At 42.3% G+C, this 20,721-nt stretch overlaps 3 protein-coding genes and 2 pseudogenes across 4 annotated transcripts in view; 3 read left to right on the top strand and 2 right to left on the bottom strand.

Annotated features, from left to right (window-relative positions):
• Window positions 1-20,721, bottom strand: part of LOC144666122 (uncharacterized) — a 98,941-nt gene that overhangs the window by 8,556 nt on the left and 69,664 nt on the right. The gene's annotated exons all lie outside the window — the stretch shown is intronic.
• Window positions 1-20,721, bottom strand: part of LOC144666090 (kinesin-like protein KIF13A) — a 54,766-nt gene that overhangs the window by 18,514 nt on the left and 15,531 nt on the right. Inside the window, exons 19-32 of one of the 2 annotated variants that reach the window (XM_078527437.1) lie at window positions 18,835-18,912; window positions 18,661-18,717; window positions 18,285-18,441; window positions 17,626-17,703; window positions 17,303-17,363; window positions 16,787-16,880; window positions 16,200-16,291; window positions 15,421-15,552; window positions 14,822-14,861; window positions 13,993-14,318; window positions 12,619-12,776; window positions 11,452-11,745; window positions 11,023-11,105; window positions 10,472-10,601 (exon numbers count right to left, since the gene is read on the bottom strand). In XM_078527437.1, coding sequence (XP_078383563.1) covers window positions 10,472-10,601; window positions 11,023-11,105; window positions 11,452-11,745; window positions 12,619-12,776; window positions 13,993-14,318; window positions 14,822-14,861; window positions 15,421-15,552; window positions 16,200-16,291; window positions 16,787-16,880; window positions 17,303-17,363; window positions 17,626-17,703; window positions 18,285-18,441; window positions 18,661-18,717; window positions 18,835-18,912 — 1,780 coding nt within the window. The remainder of the gene's footprint in view (window positions 1-10,471; window positions 10,602-11,022; window positions 11,106-11,451; window positions 11,746-12,618; window positions 12,777-13,992; window positions 14,319-14,821; window positions 14,862-15,420; window positions 15,553-16,199; window positions 16,292-16,786; window positions 16,881-17,302; window positions 17,364-17,625; window positions 17,704-18,284; window positions 18,442-18,660; window positions 18,718-18,834; window positions 18,913-20,721) is intronic. The other variant, XM_078527438.1, reaches the window with a different exon arrangement.
• Window positions 859-3,651, top strand: LOC144666643 (uncharacterized; annotated as a pseudogene).
• On the top strand, window positions 3,524-6,905 carry LOC144666642 (uncharacterized). Its single transcript, XM_078528038.1, has 2 exons — window positions 3,524-6,818; window positions 6,860-6,905. The coding sequence occupies exons 1-2, from the start codon at window positions 3,931-3,933 to the stop codon at window positions 6,903-6,905; spliced, it is 2,934 nt and encodes a 977-aa protein (XP_078384164.1). The 5' UTR covers window positions 3,524-3,930.
• On the top strand, window positions 6,749-9,695 carry LOC144666116 (uncharacterized; annotated as a pseudogene).

Raw genomic sequence — 20,721 nt, 5'->3', positions numbered from 1 at the left:
ACTTTGACTCCATAGGAATCAGGGAGAGAGACAGTGTGCATGAGAATTTCTTGAAGAGTATTAAGTTTAAGGATGGCAGATACATTGTGGGCTTGCCATGGAAGGAGCACCACAAAGAATTACCGCTGAATTATGGAAATAGTCTTCAGAGGTTGAACACTCAGATAAGAAGATTAAAGAGAGTTCCAGAACTGTTGAGAGAATACGATCAAGTCATCAGAGAACAAGAGAGGGATGGTGTAATTGAAGCTGTGACTAATTTAGAAGTGGGTGAGAATGGCAGAACCCACTACTTACCACATCATGCGGTTATCAGAAGAGATGCTAAGACAACGAAAGTGCGAGTAGTTTATGATGCGTCATCACGAGCTGATGAAAAGGAGCCTTCCTTGAATGACTGCCTGCATGTGGGGCCGTCCCTCACACAGTTGTTGTTTGACATTTTGGTGCGTTTTAGATGCAACAGGATCGCGTTGATAGCGGACATTGAAAAAGCCTTCTTGAACATTGAAGTTGATGTGAAGGACAGAGATTGCTTACGATTCTTATGGATGGACGACCTTGATAAAGAAGAGCCGATGGTTGTTGTCTACAGGTTCTGCAGAGTAGTGTTTGGAGTAAGTTCCTCTCCATTTCTGTTGAGTGCAACCCTTAGACATCATCTCAAGAGCTATGAGAATGAAGATGCAGAGTTTGTGAGAAAGGTGCTAGAAGAGTTTTATGTGGACGACTTCAATTCAGGAGCAGATAGTGTCGAAGAGGCATTCACACTTTACCAGAAGATCAAGTCTCGACTGGAAGAAGCAAGTTTCAGGCTAAGGAAGTGGAGTTCGAACAGTGAAGATCTGATAAAGAAGATTCAAAATGACCGTGTTGAAACAAGAGCTACTGAACAGTGTGGAGAAAGCCTCAAAGAAGATGACGATACGTATGCTAAGACTACTGTGGGAGGTGTTGATGAACTGAAAGACAAGGAACAGAAGGTCCTGGGAGAAATCTGGAATCGTGTGGATGATACAATCATCTTCAAATTTGATGCGCTGATTGAACTGTGTGAAAACATGAAGCTGACAAAGAGAAATCTGTTGAAGATAATTGCAAAGTTCTTCGATCCTTTGGGGATGTTGAGTCCGCTGACAGTTGGAATGAAAGTTATGTTTCAAGAAGTTTGTCAGAGCAAGCTTGATTGGGATGAGCCCTTGTCAGAAGCATTTCAAGAGAGATGGAGGAAGTGGCTGAGCTCGTTAAAGGAAGCCTGTTCGGTGAACCTAGCACGCTGTATTTATGACGGAATCTGTGAGAAAGTTGTGTTGTATGAGTTGCATGGGTTTGGGGATGCTAGTGATCGAGCTTATTGTGCAATGGTGTACCTAGTGTGTGTGACGAACAGCGGGCGATTTGTGCGTCTTATGGCTTCAAAAACGAGAGTGGCACCGCTGTCCAAACAGGTGATTGCACGTCTGGAGCTGATGGCCGCCAGAATCACAGCGCAGTTAAAGGAAGCAGTAGAGAAGGCTCTGCAATCAAGGATTACTGTGAACAGTGTACACATGTGGTCTGACAGCATCACTACCTTGTACTGGATCAAAGGAGAAAGAGAGTGGAGTCAGTTCGTGCAGAACCGAGTGAATGAAATTTTGAGACTGACTGCGAGAGAGACCTGGAACCACTGTCCAGGTGTAGAGAATCCGGCTGATCTCGGATCACGGGGTGTAACGGCAGTGACAATCAAGTCAAGTAAGCTGTGGTGGCAAGGGCCTGAATGGTTGAGCAAGGCACAGGAGTACTGGCCTTCAATGAATGTAGGACCGACCCCCGAAAGCCAAGTGGAAATCAAGGCGTCGTGCAGAAACAACGCCCTGTTGACTGCTGGGAAGGATGCATCGAGCATCGCAAGTATTATTCCTGTGAACGCTTACAGCAGTTGTGAGAAGTTGTTTAGAGTGACCGCTTATGTCCGCAGATTTGTGAGAAATGCCAAGCTAAAGAAAGAAGGAGTGAAGAATCTTACAACAGGAAACCTGACAGCTACAGAAATAGATCAAGCAGAGAAAGCATGGGTTAAAGAAGCACAGTCCAACCTCATGAATCAGAAGAATTTTACCCAGCTTCAAAGGGATCTTGGACTTAACACAGATGAGGATGGTGTGATTAGATGCCATGGGAGAATCCCAGAAACAGTTCTAGAAGCCCAAGCAAAGCATCCAGCACTGCTACCTAGAGATCATCATCTGACTAAACTATTTATTGAACAGTGCCACAAGAGAGTTCATCATGGTGGAGTAAGAGAGACGCTGGCAGAATTGCGAACAAGGTTTTGGGTCAGCAAGGGAAGGCAAGCAGTGAAGCTTAGCATAAGAAGATGTGTTGTTTGTAGAAGGTACGAAGGAACTGCCTATTCTGTTCCGGTTACCGCGCAGTTACCAAGCTTCAGAGTGGAACAAGCGCCACCCTTTTCCAGGGTTGGCATAGACTTTGCCGGCCCGTTGTATGTGAAAGGGAATGGCAATCAAATGAAGAAGGTGTACATTGCCTTATTTTCCTGTGCAGTAACTAGAGCTATTTATTTGGATGTTGTCGAAGACTTAGAGACGCCAACGTTTCTTAGATGTTTCAGAAAGTTCATAGGTCGACAAGGTGTGCCAGAACTTGTCATATCCGACAACGCAAAGACCTTTAAAGCAGCATCCAAGGAGTTGAAACTACTGTACGAACATCCAGAAGTCCAAGCCTTCCTAACCGAGAGGAGAATCACGTGGAGATTTAATTTAGAGAAAGCACCCTGGTGGGGAGGTTTCTACGAAAGAATGGTGAAGGGAGTCAAAAGGTTGCCTACGAAAAACCCTGGGAAACGCAAGGCTTTCCTATGATGAACTGTCGACAGTAGTGATTGAAGTTCAGGGAACCTTGAATGTGAGGCCGCTGACTTATGTTTACGAAGAAGGAGACTCGGAAGAGCCATTGACCCCATCACATCTTATGCACGGGAGACGATTGACATCGCTTCCACCTTATCCTTCGAGAAGAGACGAAGAAGAAGAAGAGGTCTCTGTGAAAGGACTGAACAAGCGTTTGAAGTATCTAAGCTGCAAGCTGGACCATTTCTGGAAGCGGTGGAAGAGAGAATATTTGTCAGAATTGAGAGAACACCACCGAAGAAATTTACCAAAAGGTAGTACGGTCGTCCAAGTGGGTGACGTGGTGACTGTGGCCGAAGAAGGAGTGTCGCGTGGCAAGTGGAGGCTTGGCAAAGTAGAAGAATTGATAACGGGCAAGGATGGTGAGACCAGAGGTGCCAAAGTTAAAGTGTTGACAAAGAAAGGGAAGCCGATGTACCTCAGCCGACCAGTACAGGGGCTGTGCCCATTAGAAGTAAGAGCACCTGTGTATGCCAGACCGATCGAGACCAACCAAGTAGTGGAACAAGTACCAGTGAGACAAGTTCCAAGAAGGGCTGCAGCAATCAAAGCAGATCTTAGAAGACGCCATGTTGACCAGCTCCTCGCTGATCAAGGGGGAGTGTGTAGGAACTTTAAATTGAACGTTTGCGTGACATTATTTTTGTTGAGATATTGCGTGACGTTTGCACGTGAACGTCGTAGTTTTACTTGCCAAATATGGCTCGGTGTCATGTTAGAACACGTGTTGTAAAAATCGAGTTGCAGTTGAACAGTCGAAGAAGCGAATGATGCGTGCGAAGTAGGAAAGGAAAAAGGATGCGAGATAGATCAAAATAGATGCGAAGAAGTGTTGTAAACGAAGGTTGACGCGGATTAGGATACGATTAAAGTTGTGTTTCAAAGAGAGAGTGTATACAGTCCTCAACAAGTGGTCCTCCGAGCTCGATGTGAAGAAGAGAGACGATTGCGACCGACGTGTTTATGTTTTGACAGCAGCGATTGTGCATGAATAATTGTGAGAGGTTTTGAGATGGGAGACTTGCAAAAGAAACGAAAAATTCTCAAGGGACATCGAGGATATGCTGCGAAAGAAATTGAAACGATTGATGGGATAATTGCTGGAGAGTCCGAGGAAAAGGAATCACTCCTGCGAGACTTGAAAGACAATTTGACAGAAACTATGAAGATAATCGCGAAACTGAATGAGGAAATTCTGGTGTTGCTGGAGAAACAAAAGGACATTGAACAAGAAATCGCCGACGCAAACAACTTTAGAAAAGAGGTCAGGAAAGGTATGCAGAAGATCGATACCTTTCTACGAACGTGTGGAGGTGTTAGCGAGCAAAATCCCAATTCGTCGCAAGCACAAAATATTCAAACGCCGCCGTCGCAGAGCACGTGCTCCGTAACTGTACGAGCGAGGCTGCCAAAACTCGAACTGAAAAAGTTTTATGGATCCGTTGCTGAGTGGCAAGGCTTTTGGGATGCCTTCAAGAATGCAGTCCACGAGAATCGTCAACTGTCGGAGATCGATAAGTTTACGTATTTAAAAGGTTTGTTGGGTGGAGAAGCGAGCACGGCCATTGCGGGTTTGTCTTTGACAGAAGGGAATTATGGCGCCGCTATTGACATTTTGAAGAAGCGCTTCGGCGACGAGCAGAAAATAATCAGCGCACACATGGACAAACTAGTGAAATTATCCCCGGTTTACAATGGAAAAGACACTGGAAGACTCCGAAGGTTGTATGATGAAATAGAAGTCCAAATCAGAGGATTACAAAGTATGGGGATTCAAGCTGATTCGTATGGGACATTGCTGGTACCAATTCTCTTGTCGAAATTGCCGGATGATGTGAAGCTGGAAATGTCTCGTGGAGTTGAGGATGGTAAGTGGAAGCTTGATGATTTGTTGAAGAAGTTGATTGATGAGATTACTGCTCGGGAGAGGTGCACGAGCGTAAGCGTATCCCCGACCTATCCTTCGGGTCCCAAGAAGTCTGACCGACAGTCAACAAGTACCTTCCTTGCACCTGGGGGTTTAGAAAATAGATGTGCATTCTGCCTGGGGCCACACAAACATGTTGACTGCAGGAAGATAGTCAGTCCTAGTGAAAGGAAGCAGATTGCCAAAAGGTTTGGGCGTTGTTTTGTTTGCCTTCAACGGGGACACAAAGCAGTTTGTTGTGAGTGTAAGGAGAAATGCAAATGTGGTTTGTGGCATCACCCAGCCTTGTGCGACAACCAGTGTAAAGAGCCGAAAGTGGAAAACGAAAACTCACGAAGTGCAATATCCAGTGAATCACACAAACCGACGGAGACTGGTGCAGCATTGCATGTAAATTCCAGAGCACGGGTTGTGTTACAAACAGCTCAGGCGATGGCGAGTACAAGCGGTGTTACAAAGATACAAGGATGTAAGATTCGAGTGATATTTGATGCTGGTAGTCAGAGGTCCTATGTGAGTGAGAAATTAGCCGAAATGTTACAGCTGAAGAGCATAGGAAGCACAATCATGGAAACTGGAACATTTGGACAACCCCAAGCAATGGTGACAGAGAGAGAACTTGTCACACTCCATGTGGGACATCTCTTCGAAGAAGATGGTGTTCAAGTTGAAGCGTTTAAGGTACCTGTCATTTGCAAGGCACTGCAGAATCAGCATATAGAAGAGGCAAAAAGGGTCCATCCATACTTGAACAAGCTATGGTTTTCAGATGTTTGCCCAAGAGAGGAGAATTTGGAAGTTGATCTGCTTGTCGGTGCTGATTATCTGTGGGAGTTTATGAAGGGTGATGTAGTAAGGGGGGAGAGAGACGAGCCAGTTGCTATCTTGACTTCCCTTGGATGGGTGTTGTCTGGTCCATTGAAGATCCCGCAGCGACAACTGACCACAGGGACAAACTTGGTCACACATGTTCTGGAAATCCAGGATCAAGCTGTACTAGAGACAGTACAAGAATCACCCACAGTGGAATTTGAGAGGCTATGGGACTTTGACTCCATAGGAATCAGGGAGAGAGACAGTGTGCATGAGAATTTCTTGAAGAGTATTAAGTTTAAGGATGGCAGATACATTGTGGGCTTGCCATGGAAGGAGCACCACAAAGAATTACCGCTGAATTATGGAAATAGTCTTCAGAGGTTGAACACTCAGATAAGAAGATTAAAGAGAGTTCCAGAACTGTTGAGAGAATACGATCAAGTCATCAGAGAACAAGAGAGGGATGGTGTAATTGAAGCTGTGACTAATTTAGAAGTGGGTGAGAATGGCAGAACCCACTACTTACCACATCATGCGGTTATCAGAAGAGATGCTAAGACAACGAAAGTGCGAGTAGTTTATGATGCGTCATCACGAGCTGATGAAAAGGAGCCTTCCTTGAATGACTGCCTGCATGTGGGGCCGTCCCTCACACAGTTGTTGTTTGACATTTTGGTGCGTTTTAGATGCAACAGGATCGCGTTGATAGCGGACATTGAAAAAGCCTTCTTGAACATTGAAGTTGATGTGAAGGACAGAGATTGCTTACGATTCTTATGGATGGACGACCTTGATAAAGAAGAGCCGATGGTTGTTGTCTACAGGTTCTGCAGAGTAGTGTTTGGAGTAAGTTCCTCTCCATTTCTGTTGAGTGCAACCCTTAGACATCATCTCAAGAGCTATGAGAATGAAGATGCAGAGTTTGTGAGAAAGGTGCTAGAAGAGTTTTATGTGGACGACTTCAATTCAGGAGCAGATAGTGTCGAAGAGGCATTCACACTTTACCAGAAGATCAAGTCTCGACTGGAAGAAGCAAGTTTCAGGCTAAGGAAGTGGAGTTCGAACAGTGAAGATCTGATAAAGAAGATTCAAAATGACCGTGTTGAAACAAGAGCTACTGAACAGTGTGGAGAAAGCCTCAAAGAAGATGACGATACGTATGCTAAGACTACTGTGGGAGGTGTTGATGAACTGAAAGACAAGGAACAGAAGGTCCTGGGAGAAATCTGGAATCGTGTGGATGATACAATCATCTTCAAATTTGATGCGCTGATTGAACTGTGTGAAAACATGAAGCTGACAAAGAGAAATCTGTTGAAGATAATTGCAAAGTTCTTCGATCCTTTGGGGATGTTGAGTCCGCTGACAGTTGGAATGAAAGTTATGTTTCAAGAAGTTTGTCAGAGCAAGCTTGATTGGGATGAGCCCTTGTCAGAAGCATTTCAAGAGAGATGGAGGAAGTGGCTGAGCTCGTTAAAGGAAGCCTGTTCGGTGAACCTAGCACGCTGTATTTATGACGGAATCTGTGAGAAAGTTGTGTTGTATGAGTTGCATGGGTTTGGGGATGCTAGTGATCGAGCTTATTGTGCAATGGTGTACCTAGTGTGTGTGACGAACAGCGGGCGATTTGTGCGTCTTATGGCTTCAAAAACGAGAGTGGCACCGCTGTCCAAACAGGTGATTGCACGTCTGGAGCTGATGGCCGCCAGAATCACAGCGCAGTTAAAGGAAGCAGTAGAGAAGGCTCTGCAATCAAGGATTACTGTGAACAGTGTACACATGTGGTCTGACAGCATCACTACCTTGTACTGGATCAAAGGAGAAAGAGAGTGGAGTCAGTTCGTGCAGAACCGAGTGAATGAAATTTTGAGACTGACTGCGAGAGAGACCTGGAACCACTGTCCAGGTGTAGAGAATCCGGCTGATCTCGGATCACGGGGTGTAACGGCAGTGACAATCAAGTCAAGTAAGCTGTGGTGGCAAGGGCCTGAATGGTTGAGCAAGGCACAGGAGTACTGGCCTTCAATGAATGTAGGACCGACCCCCGAAAGCCAAGTGGAAATCAAGGCGTCGTGCAGAAACAACGCCCTGTTGACTGCTGGGAAGGATGCATCGAGCATCGCAAGTATTATTCCTGTGAACGCTTACAGCAGTTGTGAGAAGTTGTTTAGAGTGACCGCTTATGTCCGCAGATTTGTGAGAAATGCCAAGCTAAAGAAAGAAGGAGTGAAGAATCTTACAACAGGAAACCTGACAGCTACAGAAATAGATCAAGCAGAGAAAGCATGGGTTAAAGAAGCACAGTCCAACCTCATGAATCAGAAGAATTTTACCCAGCTTCAAAGGGATCTTGGACTTAACACAGATGAGGATGGTGTGATTAGATGCCATGGGAGAATCCCAGAAACAGTTCTAGAAGCCCAAGCAAAGCATCCAGCACTGCTACCTAGAGATCATCATCTGACTAAACTATTTATTGAACAGTGCCACAAGAGAGTTCATCATGGTGGAGTAAGAGAGACGCTGGCAGAATTGCGAACAAGGTTTTGGGTCAGCAAGGGAAGGCAAGCAGTGAAGCTTAGCATAAGAAGATGTGTTGTTTGTAGAAGGTACGAAGGAACTGCCTATTCTGTTCCGGTTACCGCGCAGTTACCAAGCTTCAGAGTGGAACAAGCGCCACCCTTTTCCAGGGTTGGCATAGACTTTGCCGGCCCGTTGTATGTGAAAGGGAACGGCAATCAAATGAAGAAGGTGTACATTGCCTTATTTTCCTGTGCAGTAACTAGAGCTATTTATTTGGATGTTGTCGAAGACTTAGAGACGCCAACGTTTCTTAGATGTTTCAGAAAGTTCATAGGTCGACAAGGTGTGCCAGAACTTGTCATATCCGACAACGCAAAGACCTTTAAAGCAGCATCCAAGGAGTTGAAACTACTGTACGAACATCCAGAAGTCCAAGCCTTCCTAACCGAGAGGAGAATCACGTGGAGATTTAATTTAGAGAAAGCACCCTGGTGGGGAGGTTTCTACGAAAGAATGGTGAAGGGAGTCAAAAGGTTGCCTACGAAAAACCCTGGGAAACGCAAGGCTTTCCTATGATGAACTGTCGACAGTAGTGATTGAAGTTCAGGGAACCTTGAATGTGAGGCCGCTGACTTATGTTTACGAAGAAGGAGACTCGGAAGAGCCATTGACCCCATCACATCTTATGCACGGGAGACGATTGACATCGCTTCCACCTTATCCTTCGAGAAGAGACGAAGAAGAAGAAGAGGTCTCTGTGAAAGGACTGAACAAGCGTTTGAAGTATCTAAGCTGCAAGCTGGACCATTTCTGGAAGCGGTGGAAGAGAGAATATTTGTCAGAATTGAGAGAACACCACCGAAGAAATTTACCAAAAGGTAGTACGGTCGTCCAAGTGGGTGACGTGGTGACTGTGGCCGAAGAAGGAGTGTCGCGTGGCAAGTGGAGGCTTGGCAAAGTAGAAGAATTGATAACGGGCAAGGATGGTGAGACCAGAGGTGCCAAAGTTAAAGTGTTGACAAAGAAAGGGAAGCCGATGTACCTCAGCCGACCAGTACAGGGGCTGTGCCCATTAGAAGTAAGAGCACCTGTGTATGCCAGACCGATCGAGACCAACCAAGTAGTGGAACAAGTACCAGTGAGACAAGTTCCAAGAAGGGCTGCAGCAATCAAAGCAGATCTTAGAAGACGCCATGTTGACCAGCTCCTCGCTGATCAAGGGGGGAGTGTGTAGGAACTTTAAATTGAACGTTTGCGTGACATTATTTTTGTTGAGATATTGCGTGACGTTTGCACGTGAACGTCGTAGTTTTACTTGCCAAATATGGCTCGGTGTCATGTTAGAACACGTGTTGTAAAAATCGAGTTGCAGTTGAACAGTCGAAGAAGCGAATGATGCGTGCGAAGTAGGAAAGGAAAAAGGATGCGAGATAGATCAAAATAGATGCGAAGAAGTGTTGTAAACGAAGGTTGACGCGGATTAGGATACGATTAAAGTTGTGTTTCAAAGAGAGAGTGTATACAGTCCTCAACACATCTTTCCGAACGTTTAAATTTCCCGCTCGTATGCTAATCGGAAACTTCGTCGAATCCCTCGTGTGTTCTGAAGCTATTGCGCTATTGTTCAAAAATGGCCATATAGGGTCATTTTTCGCTTGCAAAACAAAGCCTATTGTTAGCAAAGTTGAAACGCATTTCTTGATACGGGTTTAAAAATCTCGCGCCACTTTCTTAGCCAATCAGATGTAAAACCAAAACCAATCGTGACTCACTCACACACGTTTTTCCGCGCTTTAGAGCGGTTTTCACTTGAGTGTCGTAAAACCAAAACCAAAGTAATTACTCTGGCCAATCAAAAAGGTCACAGACAATCCAGTGAACCAATCAAAACTCGAAGCAAATACATGTAGTTGGCACGAAGCGCGGGAAAACGTGCGCGAGCTAGTCACGATTGGTTTTGGTTTTACTCCTGATTGGCCGAGAAAGTGGCGCGAAATTTTTAAACCAATCACTAAGCGTAGTGAACGCAAAACCAAAGCAAACGCAAATTACTTTCGACACTCAAGTGAAAAACGCTCTACACCGGCTGCATGTATTGGCTTCGAGTGTTGATTGGTTCACTGGATTGTCTGTGCTCTTTGTGATTGGCTAGAGTGATTACTTCGGTTTTGGTTTTACGACACTCAATTGAAAACTGCTCTTAATACAAAAAATTATTACAATTTACGCTGCATGTCAGAAGATTGATAATAAATTATGACAGTAGCCAGGGATTTAAGAATCTTACCCTTCGAGCGGCGGAGCGCCAGGAATCCCGCTGCCATGCTGGGGCACGAGTACAGCGTTCCTCTCCTCTGTAAGACACACCCACTGATCAATCATCCAGCTTTCACGTTCTTTATCACTTGCTGACTTGTCTACAAAGAAGCAAAAGGTGTGACAATGTTACAGTGCTGCGAGTCAGGCTGTTGTCAGGTGACAATGGTTTTGATTGGTTTTTGACAACCTTTTGATGTTTTCTGCTTCAACTGATCAATCAAAATGCAAGAAGTGGAGGAGGAGGAACTGACAACTACGCTTCTCAGTCTTTTTATTTTGATCGGTCAATTCAAACAAAAATGGAGAGCTCGCAGACTCTGTATTCACTCTGACTTCCTGTTTCCTTGAGAATCTTGTCCCATGTTCAATGATAAAAAAATGTACGACAAAATGAGGACTGCGAACACGCGATTCATCTTACCACTTCGATACAGAACATGTTGATAGATAGCAGTAGGACAGAAAATCAAATTAAAATAGTATGAGTTGCCTAAATCTTTTGTCTACATGTAGCGTTACCTTGTTTGTCGATTAACGAGTGAATCTGCTCATCTAAGTACTCCCGCCTTTTCATCAAAGAACTGGACCACTTTTCACGCAGTCTTCAGGAAGAAAAAACAGTTTAAATTAAGTTTATCAAAACGTTCTTTTTGCCATATAAATACACAAAAACTAAAAATTGATGGAAACAGTTGTAACTTCCGTTAAAACTCTGGAGTGCGTTGGCTATCGGGATTTCGCGCGCGAGTACATTGCTTTTCTCATTAGAGGCTCTCTTGCCGAACTAAAGCATCTTCATGCGAATCCCGCTAGCTACCACGCTACTAAAACTCGAACATCCTTTGTAAGAGAGGCGTCCGAGATTTCAGTAGGAAACTTTCCAACTTATTATAAAGAAGCACTGTTGATATCCATCTAACAGGTTATTTTTCTGAGGCCAAAACTTACATCGAGAGATCCTTTTCTTGATAGCTGTCTAAAGGCTGTTGATTCTTGGTCCTCATACAAACACTTCCGATGTACACAGCGGAAATGATGTCACAAACCACCGGAAGTGAACCCGCTTTGGGTATCGGCTGTACTCGCACCACGATTCTCCTTGAGTGACCCTGTCGGAGCTGAAATACTCCGCCAGTTTGATTGTCTTTCTGAATATGAAGTTCTACTGGCGCATAGACACCTTGGTCGTTGATTTCTAGTATTTCCACCCAAAGATGCATCTTTCTTAACAGTTCCGCCCATCTGAAAGGAAAAAAAATTCCTAGTCAGAAAGAAAAACTGGTGAAAATGTCGGTAAATTGCCGTAGCAGCACATACCAATTACAGTACAGTTAACTTCCACCCTGCTTTGGACACCTCGCTATTGAGCGAGTGTTGTTTTAAAACGTTCGAAGGCCTCAAAGTCCCGGCAAATAAGAATTACAGTCAACTCCCACCTTGCGAACACCTCGCTATTACGGACACCCTGTTATAACGGACAGAAGTTGAAGTCGCGGCGAATAAGAATCACTGAAAATAACTCCCGCTACTACGGACTTTCTCTACTGCGAACACCAAATTGTGGTCCCGAAGGTGTCTGTTACAGTGAGAGTTGACTGTACTGTTGACAAACTTCACACGAGTCTTACAGCCAAAAATATCACGGAAAAATTGACCAATAGGCTTCAACGGATCAGAATTATAACATCATCGACTGGCGACAACTTTTCGGCATTTGACTCTAAAGATGACTTCCATTTAGGTTGTCGAAACGTCAGTCACCAACAACAGTTCTTCTCAGAACTACTCTCACCCGGACGAACACCACTGTACGAACTATTGATACTCCTGGGTTCAAACTCCCTTCAGGGCCCCAACCCGGCCCTTGCAAAAGAGGAGGGGAGATCTTGCTAGGGGGTTCTGGGGGCATACACTCCAGAAAATTTTGAAATCGAAAAAGCTCTTAAACTCTTTAGAGACATTTTTCATGAGGTATTTATTGAAAAAAAAAAAAACACTCAATCTTGTTCAACTGGGGATAATTTTCCCAACAAAACATATTTTTATTTTAATTTTTGGTAAAATCTAGACGAGGCAAGTGCTTCGTATAACTGAATTCTAAAGCCTTGAAAATACCTGTCGTGGAGTCCTTTTTGCTGAGGTTCCACATTCCAGTTTAGCATTACTTTACTCTGTGAATCAAATCCTTTCATTCTGTTTCCCCAGACTTCTATGGCCAGGGAACCTTCTGAGGCGTACTCAACAAACTCATCCGACACTTGCATGTCAAATAACTGGAAAACAAACAAAAAAAAGATGCTTATAAATAAATGAATAAATATATAAACGAAAAACAAAGACCTACCGAACGGAGGCGTTTATTGTAAGTTCTTATTCTCTCATGACGAAATTTTTTTTTTAAACTTTATGTTCAAAATTCTCGTTTTACGACTACAAAAAAAAAAAAACACCCCCCCAAAAAAAATAAAAAAAAAACCCAAAAATTTTAAAATTTTTAAAAAAAAAGAACAAAAAAAACCAAAAAGATGTTCTACACGCGGGATTTTACTGTACACAAACTTCAGTTTATGTTTGCTCTTGCAGATGGCAGTTATTCTTGTATTTTCACTCCTCGATTAGTAGCAGCGTGATAAACATTCAAGAAATATTTAATTTTACACATATCACAGGCAAAAAGGTTTCAGTGTAATGGGTTTAAAAGTCGAGGGAGAAAACCTCAACAATGTTGCCACTATGCAAAAGAAGTTTCTTGTCTTTTGTTTGCCGGCTGCCGCCTTTTTTCTAAACACAACACAATTTTCACTGTCTTTAGCAATTTACACATTCGTCATTTACACAAATTTCTTAACAGAAAACAATTCTCTTGACCATAAAACGACGCTTTACTCATAGCCAAAACCAAAAGCCGTAAAATAAATTCTGAATTCGACAAGAAAATTAGAATTTCGCTAAACAACTACTGAATTCTCTGACTTTCCCGTGACCATAAAAACAATTGAGAGATTAAGCTTCGCGTTCTAACGTCAAACGGCAAACGTCAGAATGCGGCTGACTCTGTTTACTATTACTCTTATTATCGAATAAATCCATCAGAAAAATAGAAAAAAATTCTTATTTACGCCAAACACGAGACGATTCACTTTGACGTATAAGCACAAACTGCAAACGGTAAAATTTGGCTTTTTGCCGTTCGCGGGAAAAACAAGTGCGAAGCTTAATCTCTCTAATAATAGAGAGATTTAGCACGACGTTATACGGCAAACAGCAAACACGAGCTTGCCTATCATTTTGTTACCTTTTTATCGAATTCTAAAATTAATGCCACATTTACGACAAACACAAAACTACTCATTTCTCTGTACGAACGCCAAACGGCAGACGGCAGCAGTTGAATTTTTGCCGTTCGCGGGCAAAATAAATGCGAAGCTTAATCTCCCTTATAATGAACACTACCCTGCCTTTTTTTCTAACCTGTGCAAACATGCTTACCTGCTTGTGTTCAAATATCATCGTGTTAGTCTTTGGTCCCGGATGGGAGATACTGGCGTTGATAGGAGGTACCACAATGGTATTATCATCATTCCAGAACTTGTACTGACAGAATACATAATTACACAGAGCAGGAGGCAGGTCGTAAGCTTCCCCTACTTTCACTTCCACGTGCATCAGAGAGCCTTTGACAAGTTCATCATCATCTATTTCATCATCCTCGTCATGTATGACTAACAAATCGTCCTCGGAGTCGCTCGAGCTTTCTTCATCGTTGCCTTCTTCGTCTCTGGCTAGTTTTGCTAGTTTTTTCTTCTGAGCTTTTTCTGTTGTTGTTACGAATGGAGAAAGAGAGAGAAAATAAATTGAGTTGCACTAACCCAACACCTTTTTTAGCTAGTTACTGTGGCGCTGAAACAATTGCAATTCATGATAAAACAAGCTTGGAAATCACACGTACATGTATGCCATCCCAAGATATCCACAAAGCGCATGCTTTCAACTTTTTTGCACGCGTTTAGATTGTAAAATAGCGAGCGTTAGATTGGACTTTGAGTACGAAATCGAGTACGAGTACGACCTAGGAATTTCGAGACGATTGTATCCCCTGAACTGTAACTCTTTTCTGTTGCTGACAAACACATAAATAAACGTTAGGGATAAGATTGGTGTGATAAGTGATTATAGGAGGCTCACGAATTTGGTTTGAAAACTCGTACTCAATCTTGTACTCGTAGTCCAATCTAAAGGTCGCTAATAAGAAAATGTACGCATTCATAGCGCGTGTTCAGACAGCAAGACAAGCACAACCAATCAAAGATATACATACCTGATATTCTAGACACTTCCACCTTTAATCTGCCACAAACCTAAAAAAAGAGAAAAAAAATATTTCTACTCAAGAAAACAGCCATTTTTAATTGCAAAACTATTCTTTGGGTGCCATTTCGAGGTTTCCTTCAATCTAAAAGCAATTTTCAAGTTTAAAATATTGCGTAAAGTTTAAAATATTGCGACTATCTCTTTTAAATTACATCGCAGAAAGCAATTTTGGTTTTGTTTCTAAGTAACACTCATCAGAAACCTGCAACAACCTTTCAAATAAAGCTGTCTGACTTTCATGTGTAAAATGAGTTAATTTTCATGAGTTAACCTGGCCAGACACTCAATTCCCTGACTTCGGTGAACTTGAATTTTTTTTGTCTCGACTTTGTCCTGGCAAAAAGTAACCCTATCTTGAAGACTGATTTTATAATTTAGTTGAAAACCTCATTCCCAGGGTCTCTCTCGCTCTGGGGGGCGGGGAGAGGAAAACCTGGGAATGAGGTTGCTTATTTGACAAAGATAGAACATTTAGCATGATAAATTTATAACACGATTTTTGCCTTTTTATTTTAGCATGCAATTACAGAAGTATCTGATTGTTACCTCTCCTTGCTGACTGATGATAGGTGCAGCATACTCATGGTTCACGTCATGTAACAGACATTCCAGAAACACATTAGCGACACCTATAAGGGTGTGACACTCCACCTCAAAGAATAAGTCCAGATTTTCATCCTGCCAACAAATCCAAATATTAGAATTGAGGTGATTTGATGTATTTTTTTGAGTTAAATTGAGTTAAAATTATTCCGATCTGAAGTTGAATTGTCACTAAATTTTCGGTGGCCTCTATCCACCTTCATCAGAGTGAAACAGTGATGTTCGTTACAAATTAGAATGCGCTAAGCATGTTTGAATACATCAGCGAACTTTTAATTTCTAAGAAGTGGAGTGTAAGCGCACACGTTTAAATCCATCGTTGAGTGATTTAATGTAACTCAGCTTATTATTCAGTATAAAGTCCCTTTTACAATCCCTTTCGCTGGTGAAATACTATTGACAAGCCATAGGAGAACATATTGGTAAGGACAAGCCTGATGTCAAGCTTACTGTCCTGTCAAGACCTGAGCTTATCCCGGGTTCTGTAGCATTAAGCAGCTAGGAGTATTTCTGCTACCCCTGGATAGGATGCTAGTCCATCGTAGGTTAACCACAGCAGTAAATTCGCCGCGGGACCCATGTATACACCCGGGTGAAGAGAGGCACTATGAGAGTAAAGTGTCTTGCCCAAGACCGCTTGATCCAGAGTCTGGCATGCTGACCATTGGGCCACCACGTCTCCCATGAACGTACTGAGGTAAGCTAATCAAACCTGTACCTACCGTTTCTGAGAAAGGAATGCCCTCCTCCACGCACTGATTGTACAAGTCTCTCATGTCATACATCTTATTGGAGAGCTTTTCAAGCGACCAAACTGAAATGAAGAAAAAGAACAGATGCTGTTATATACTGCAGCACAAAAAAGCTTGGTATACATTAAACATTTCCGCCTTAATCTGCGTTTTCTTCAGCAAGGAAAATTTCTATCAGTGAATTGCTCACATTATCCCTAAATTACATGTAGTTTAATCATGCTTTGAATAACTACAGGGAAGGGCCAATGCATCAAAATCACAAAATGTAATGAATTAATTGCCAAACATGGCAAAATGCTGTGTGAACTGTTTTGTGCCTGCATGCTCAAAAATAATATTTGCTATCTCTGCTAACTTGTAGTACGCATTTCGCCATAAATTAACACTTCTTGCAGAGTTAATGTTGTTGTTGTTTTTTATGCGAAAAAAACTAAGGCAACTTCACCTTAAGTACAACACTGTACTTACGGTATTTTCAATTGCATCACTTGTCTAGTTCCTTGACAAAACTTGTATCAAACTAAACATTAAATAAATGCAGCTCAAATACATACTTTGTGTTCCTTTGGATTTGTGCTTCACTACAATGGCAACTTCACTACTGAATCCCGGCCTGCTTCGACCAAAACTTAAACTTGATGTTGGAATCTGTTATAGAACAAAATGTGAAAAACTTTAAAAACTTAATGCACTCGTAACTATCTATTGAGCAGTGTTTCCATGTAGCACTGTTTAACAGTTTATTATGCTGTACAAGGTGGTTCTATAAAACCCAAGTGCACGACCACCATTTAAATGAAAGCTACTGAGCACGGAGCAGTACTTTCATGTGGTGTGGTTTACTATGCTGCGCAAAGTTCTAACTTTAAAATCAGTCTGTGGATGAAACCCCATTGTGCGACCATTCATGACAAATGTAAGTTTTGAGCAGTACTTCTATAGCTCAAAAAGTTAATTCCTTTTTTCAACTTTTTCCAAGTAGAAACTTGAGAATTTTTCAGTCAAATTTGAACCTTTTGCTTTCTTGGGAATCAAAGGATGAAATGAAAACCTTTTCTTCAAATCTATACCTGAAGTGTAACTGCAAACTCTGTTTCTTTTCCCATCTCTTCACTTAACTGGTTTGCCTCCCTAAATGCAACAAAAGACATGTTGGCAAAAGGACCCTTCTTGACATGTAACGATAAAATACACCAAATTATCATTAATTTTGGCATGCAGTACATTCCTATTGCACCTAAAATTTTTACATGTAGGAGTAAAATCTCTTACAAATAAGCAGTGTAAGTCCAGTGTAATTTTGCAGTTCAAATAAACGTTGTTGTTGTTGTAGCCATCTTCGAATATTTTTTTTCACTACAGTTCCATCAAATTAATACACAAGCTTTTTTACCTGACAAGAGTGTTAGCTTTAATCACTTCCTCTTTGAGCACCAAAGGTTTTCTTTCAAACTGAATTAAGTTTTCCCTGCTGGTTTAAAATCACAAAGAAAGCAAGACATGGTTAACACACCCTGTAATAAACTATGACATACATAAAATTGATGTGTGCAAGGCAAGGCAGCGAGGTGTGCGAGACATGCAAGGCAGAAATCCCTACTCCAAATAAAACGGCTAACTGCAAGCTACCTAAGCTAACTGTAGGCTAACCACAGTGCTATTTAGGCTAACTGGAGTGGCATTTAGGCTAACCAAAGCGCTGTTTAGGCTAACCAGGATGGATCGCACATCTTGCTGCCTCACACTTTGTGACAACCTGCATTGGCAAATCTTTGTTAAAATATTAAATCTGTCTCATTACCATAAGCACTTTACTGTCTGATCGAGCTACAAAAAATAATGTCAACTCTGAACATTGAAAGGTAATTTCATAATTAACTGTTTTGACAGTGTAGAAATTCGTCCCAGTTGTATTAAATAATTTTAGTACAAAATCACAACTTTACAGTATCTTCAACTGGATTATCTTCTTTATTCTCCTTACTTGCCCGCATGACAGTGCACTGATACAGTGAGGAGAAATCACATGCAGATCAGTCTACAGTTACTAACCTGTCGTCACACCACGACATTCTAGATGAACCGTATCCCGAACTGAAAGAACCAATACTAGATGTCCGCTCCATAGCCTGCCGCCCAATTGGGACCATCTGGTTCCGTAATTCTTCAATCTTCTCTTCATACATTTGACGTTGTTTATCTAAAGCTCCTGAGAACAACAAAGAAGAATAACCCTCATTACAATACACTCAATCCTCTTTAATACAGACCCTATAGGGATCACACCGGGAACAATATGTCAAAAGAGGCAAAAAGGACACCCAATTTAAGGATTGAGAACCTCAAAAACTGTACCTTATACAGTACTTTTAATTGGCATTTTCCACTACTGTTTTATGAGAAAATTATCACAGTGTTAATATTGTACCTTGTTTTTCAGCTTTGTACTGTTCCTCTAAAGCCTTGACAGAATCTCTGAGAGGCCCTGACAATTGATACAGGAAAAATACTTGTTATACATTACAATCTAGTTTTCAGGTGTAATTTAATTAGTCCAAACAAGAAGTAGAAGAATGTTGAATTGCAAGGAAAAGAAATGGACCTGCGCTTATTTCATTCATCATTAATTCTGTTTGTGCAAACTGGAAGTCAACAGGTTGTTCCACTTGTTGTTCACTTCCTGCAATGTACGAAACACACACGATTAACTATTTTAGTAAAACACAGGTAACATGTTACAGTGTGAATGTTCTTACTGTCCAATATATCTGTTCTTGGACAGGTACACTAGAGAGGTACGAAAAGCAGAGCTGTGCTCTAGCCGAGCTCGGGTGCCACAGGCAACCTACTTTTGTCTTTGGGTGTTGTGAATATTTCTTTCCTGTCATGAAAGCTTTTAAGAGCTGGGCATCCAAGATTTCTTACATGACAGCCTTCAGGCACCCTGCATTCATTCTAAGAGCACTGGTACATGTATGCAAGGGTCAAGTGAAGTACCATGGGAGGGCATCCCCCCCCCCCCCCCACTGAGTACAACACGACCTGAATTTTGCAGGACAATAAAGACCAGCATATGAAACATGAAAATTAACGTCTAAAGAGAATTTTGAATGAATAATGACACAAATATAGCTGTAATAGGGGTTGCAATGGATTGTGAAATAGACTGTCCACAGCACTCTATTTTTTCGTGTTTTTTCGATCGATGAGCGCGCGGTGAGAACGGCGAAAGAACTGGACGCCAGTGCAAAACGGAAGAAGCAAGGGGGTGGGGGGCGGGAAGCGAAAAAAATAGAGGGGCTGTAGACATCTTTGGAAATATTGAATTTCCCGTTTCTCCAGAAACGGAAAATTCCCATTGGTTGAAAGGCGGCAAAAGTGTCATCGCCTTGACAACGACCGATCATGATTGCTTGCAGGCGGCGTCTTGCTGTTTGCTCGAACTGTCATCACTATTGACATGCTGTGATTTGCGATGAATCGATTATTGGAACGCTCGTTGGAGAAATTTCAAAACGTTTCGTCGCTCAAAAACGAGCAGAAAGGTCAGAAAGAAGCTGTTCGCCACCTTCTTTGTTTGAAAGACGTAGTTGGAATTTTACCGACTGTGCTACGGCGAAACAAATGCAAGAAGATGGGAATGTTGTTGTTTTGCCGCTAAAAAGAATCATGAATGATCAAATTGAATCACTTGGCCAGCATAACTTTTGGCAAATCACTTGGCCAGCATAACATTTGCCTCGCCGACGGAAGACTTGTGAGGCGAATGTGACATTCTTTTTCCCTCTCTCATCTTTGCAAGGGAAAAAAAAAAAACGCCTGATCGCAGGTTAATTCTTTTGAATCGCTGGTCACGCTTGCCTTGTAGGAGATTCTACGCCATCTATCGGTCGCGCTAGAGATTTCTTTATTCATTCAACATTGCTTGCTGCACTTCTAGCTTTAGATGCACAAGATAAACACACTCTACTAGAACGAAATTCGTCGTCTTGCACTGCAATTCCCAAATCGAGCAAGACTTCTGCCAATATTCGCCGTAAAACACCTTCGCGTTTTGGCTCGACAAATAAATTTTTCGTAGAGATGTACGATGTCTTGCCGAAGTTCCCCAAGCGAATCGGAGGGACCACTTGATTTCGGCTTTCTGCCTCTTTTTGCAGGTTTTTGGGGGGTTGAAAAGGTCGTCTCAGATGACATCCTCGACACCGAAAAAAAAAACTCAAGAGTTGTTTTGTAAACTGACACTTATAGTCAATTAAACAAGCATTTTACCGCTCAAGTTTTATTGGTCCGATTTAATTGTAAGGTCAAGAGGTGGAGTTGTAAATTACAAGGCGATGACAAGGGGAGGAGTCTAATACTTCCACTTTTATTCAAAGATGTCTACAGCCTCTCTATTTTTCCTTCGCTCGCTTCCCGTCCCCTTCCTTCCACGCGCTCGCGCTTCGCGCTCGCTTCGTTTGCTTTTTTGCGTTGAAAAATCGAGAGG

The sequence above is a fragment of the Oculina patagonica genome, chromosome 9 (assembly GCF_052425735.1).
Source record: "Oculina patagonica isolate OP01 chromosome 9, crgOcupat, whole genome shotgun sequence".
NCBI lineage: Eukaryota > Metazoa > Cnidaria > Anthozoa > Scleractinia > Oculinidae > Oculina > Oculina patagonica.
This window is presented reverse-complemented; position numbering and strand designations above follow the sequence as displayed.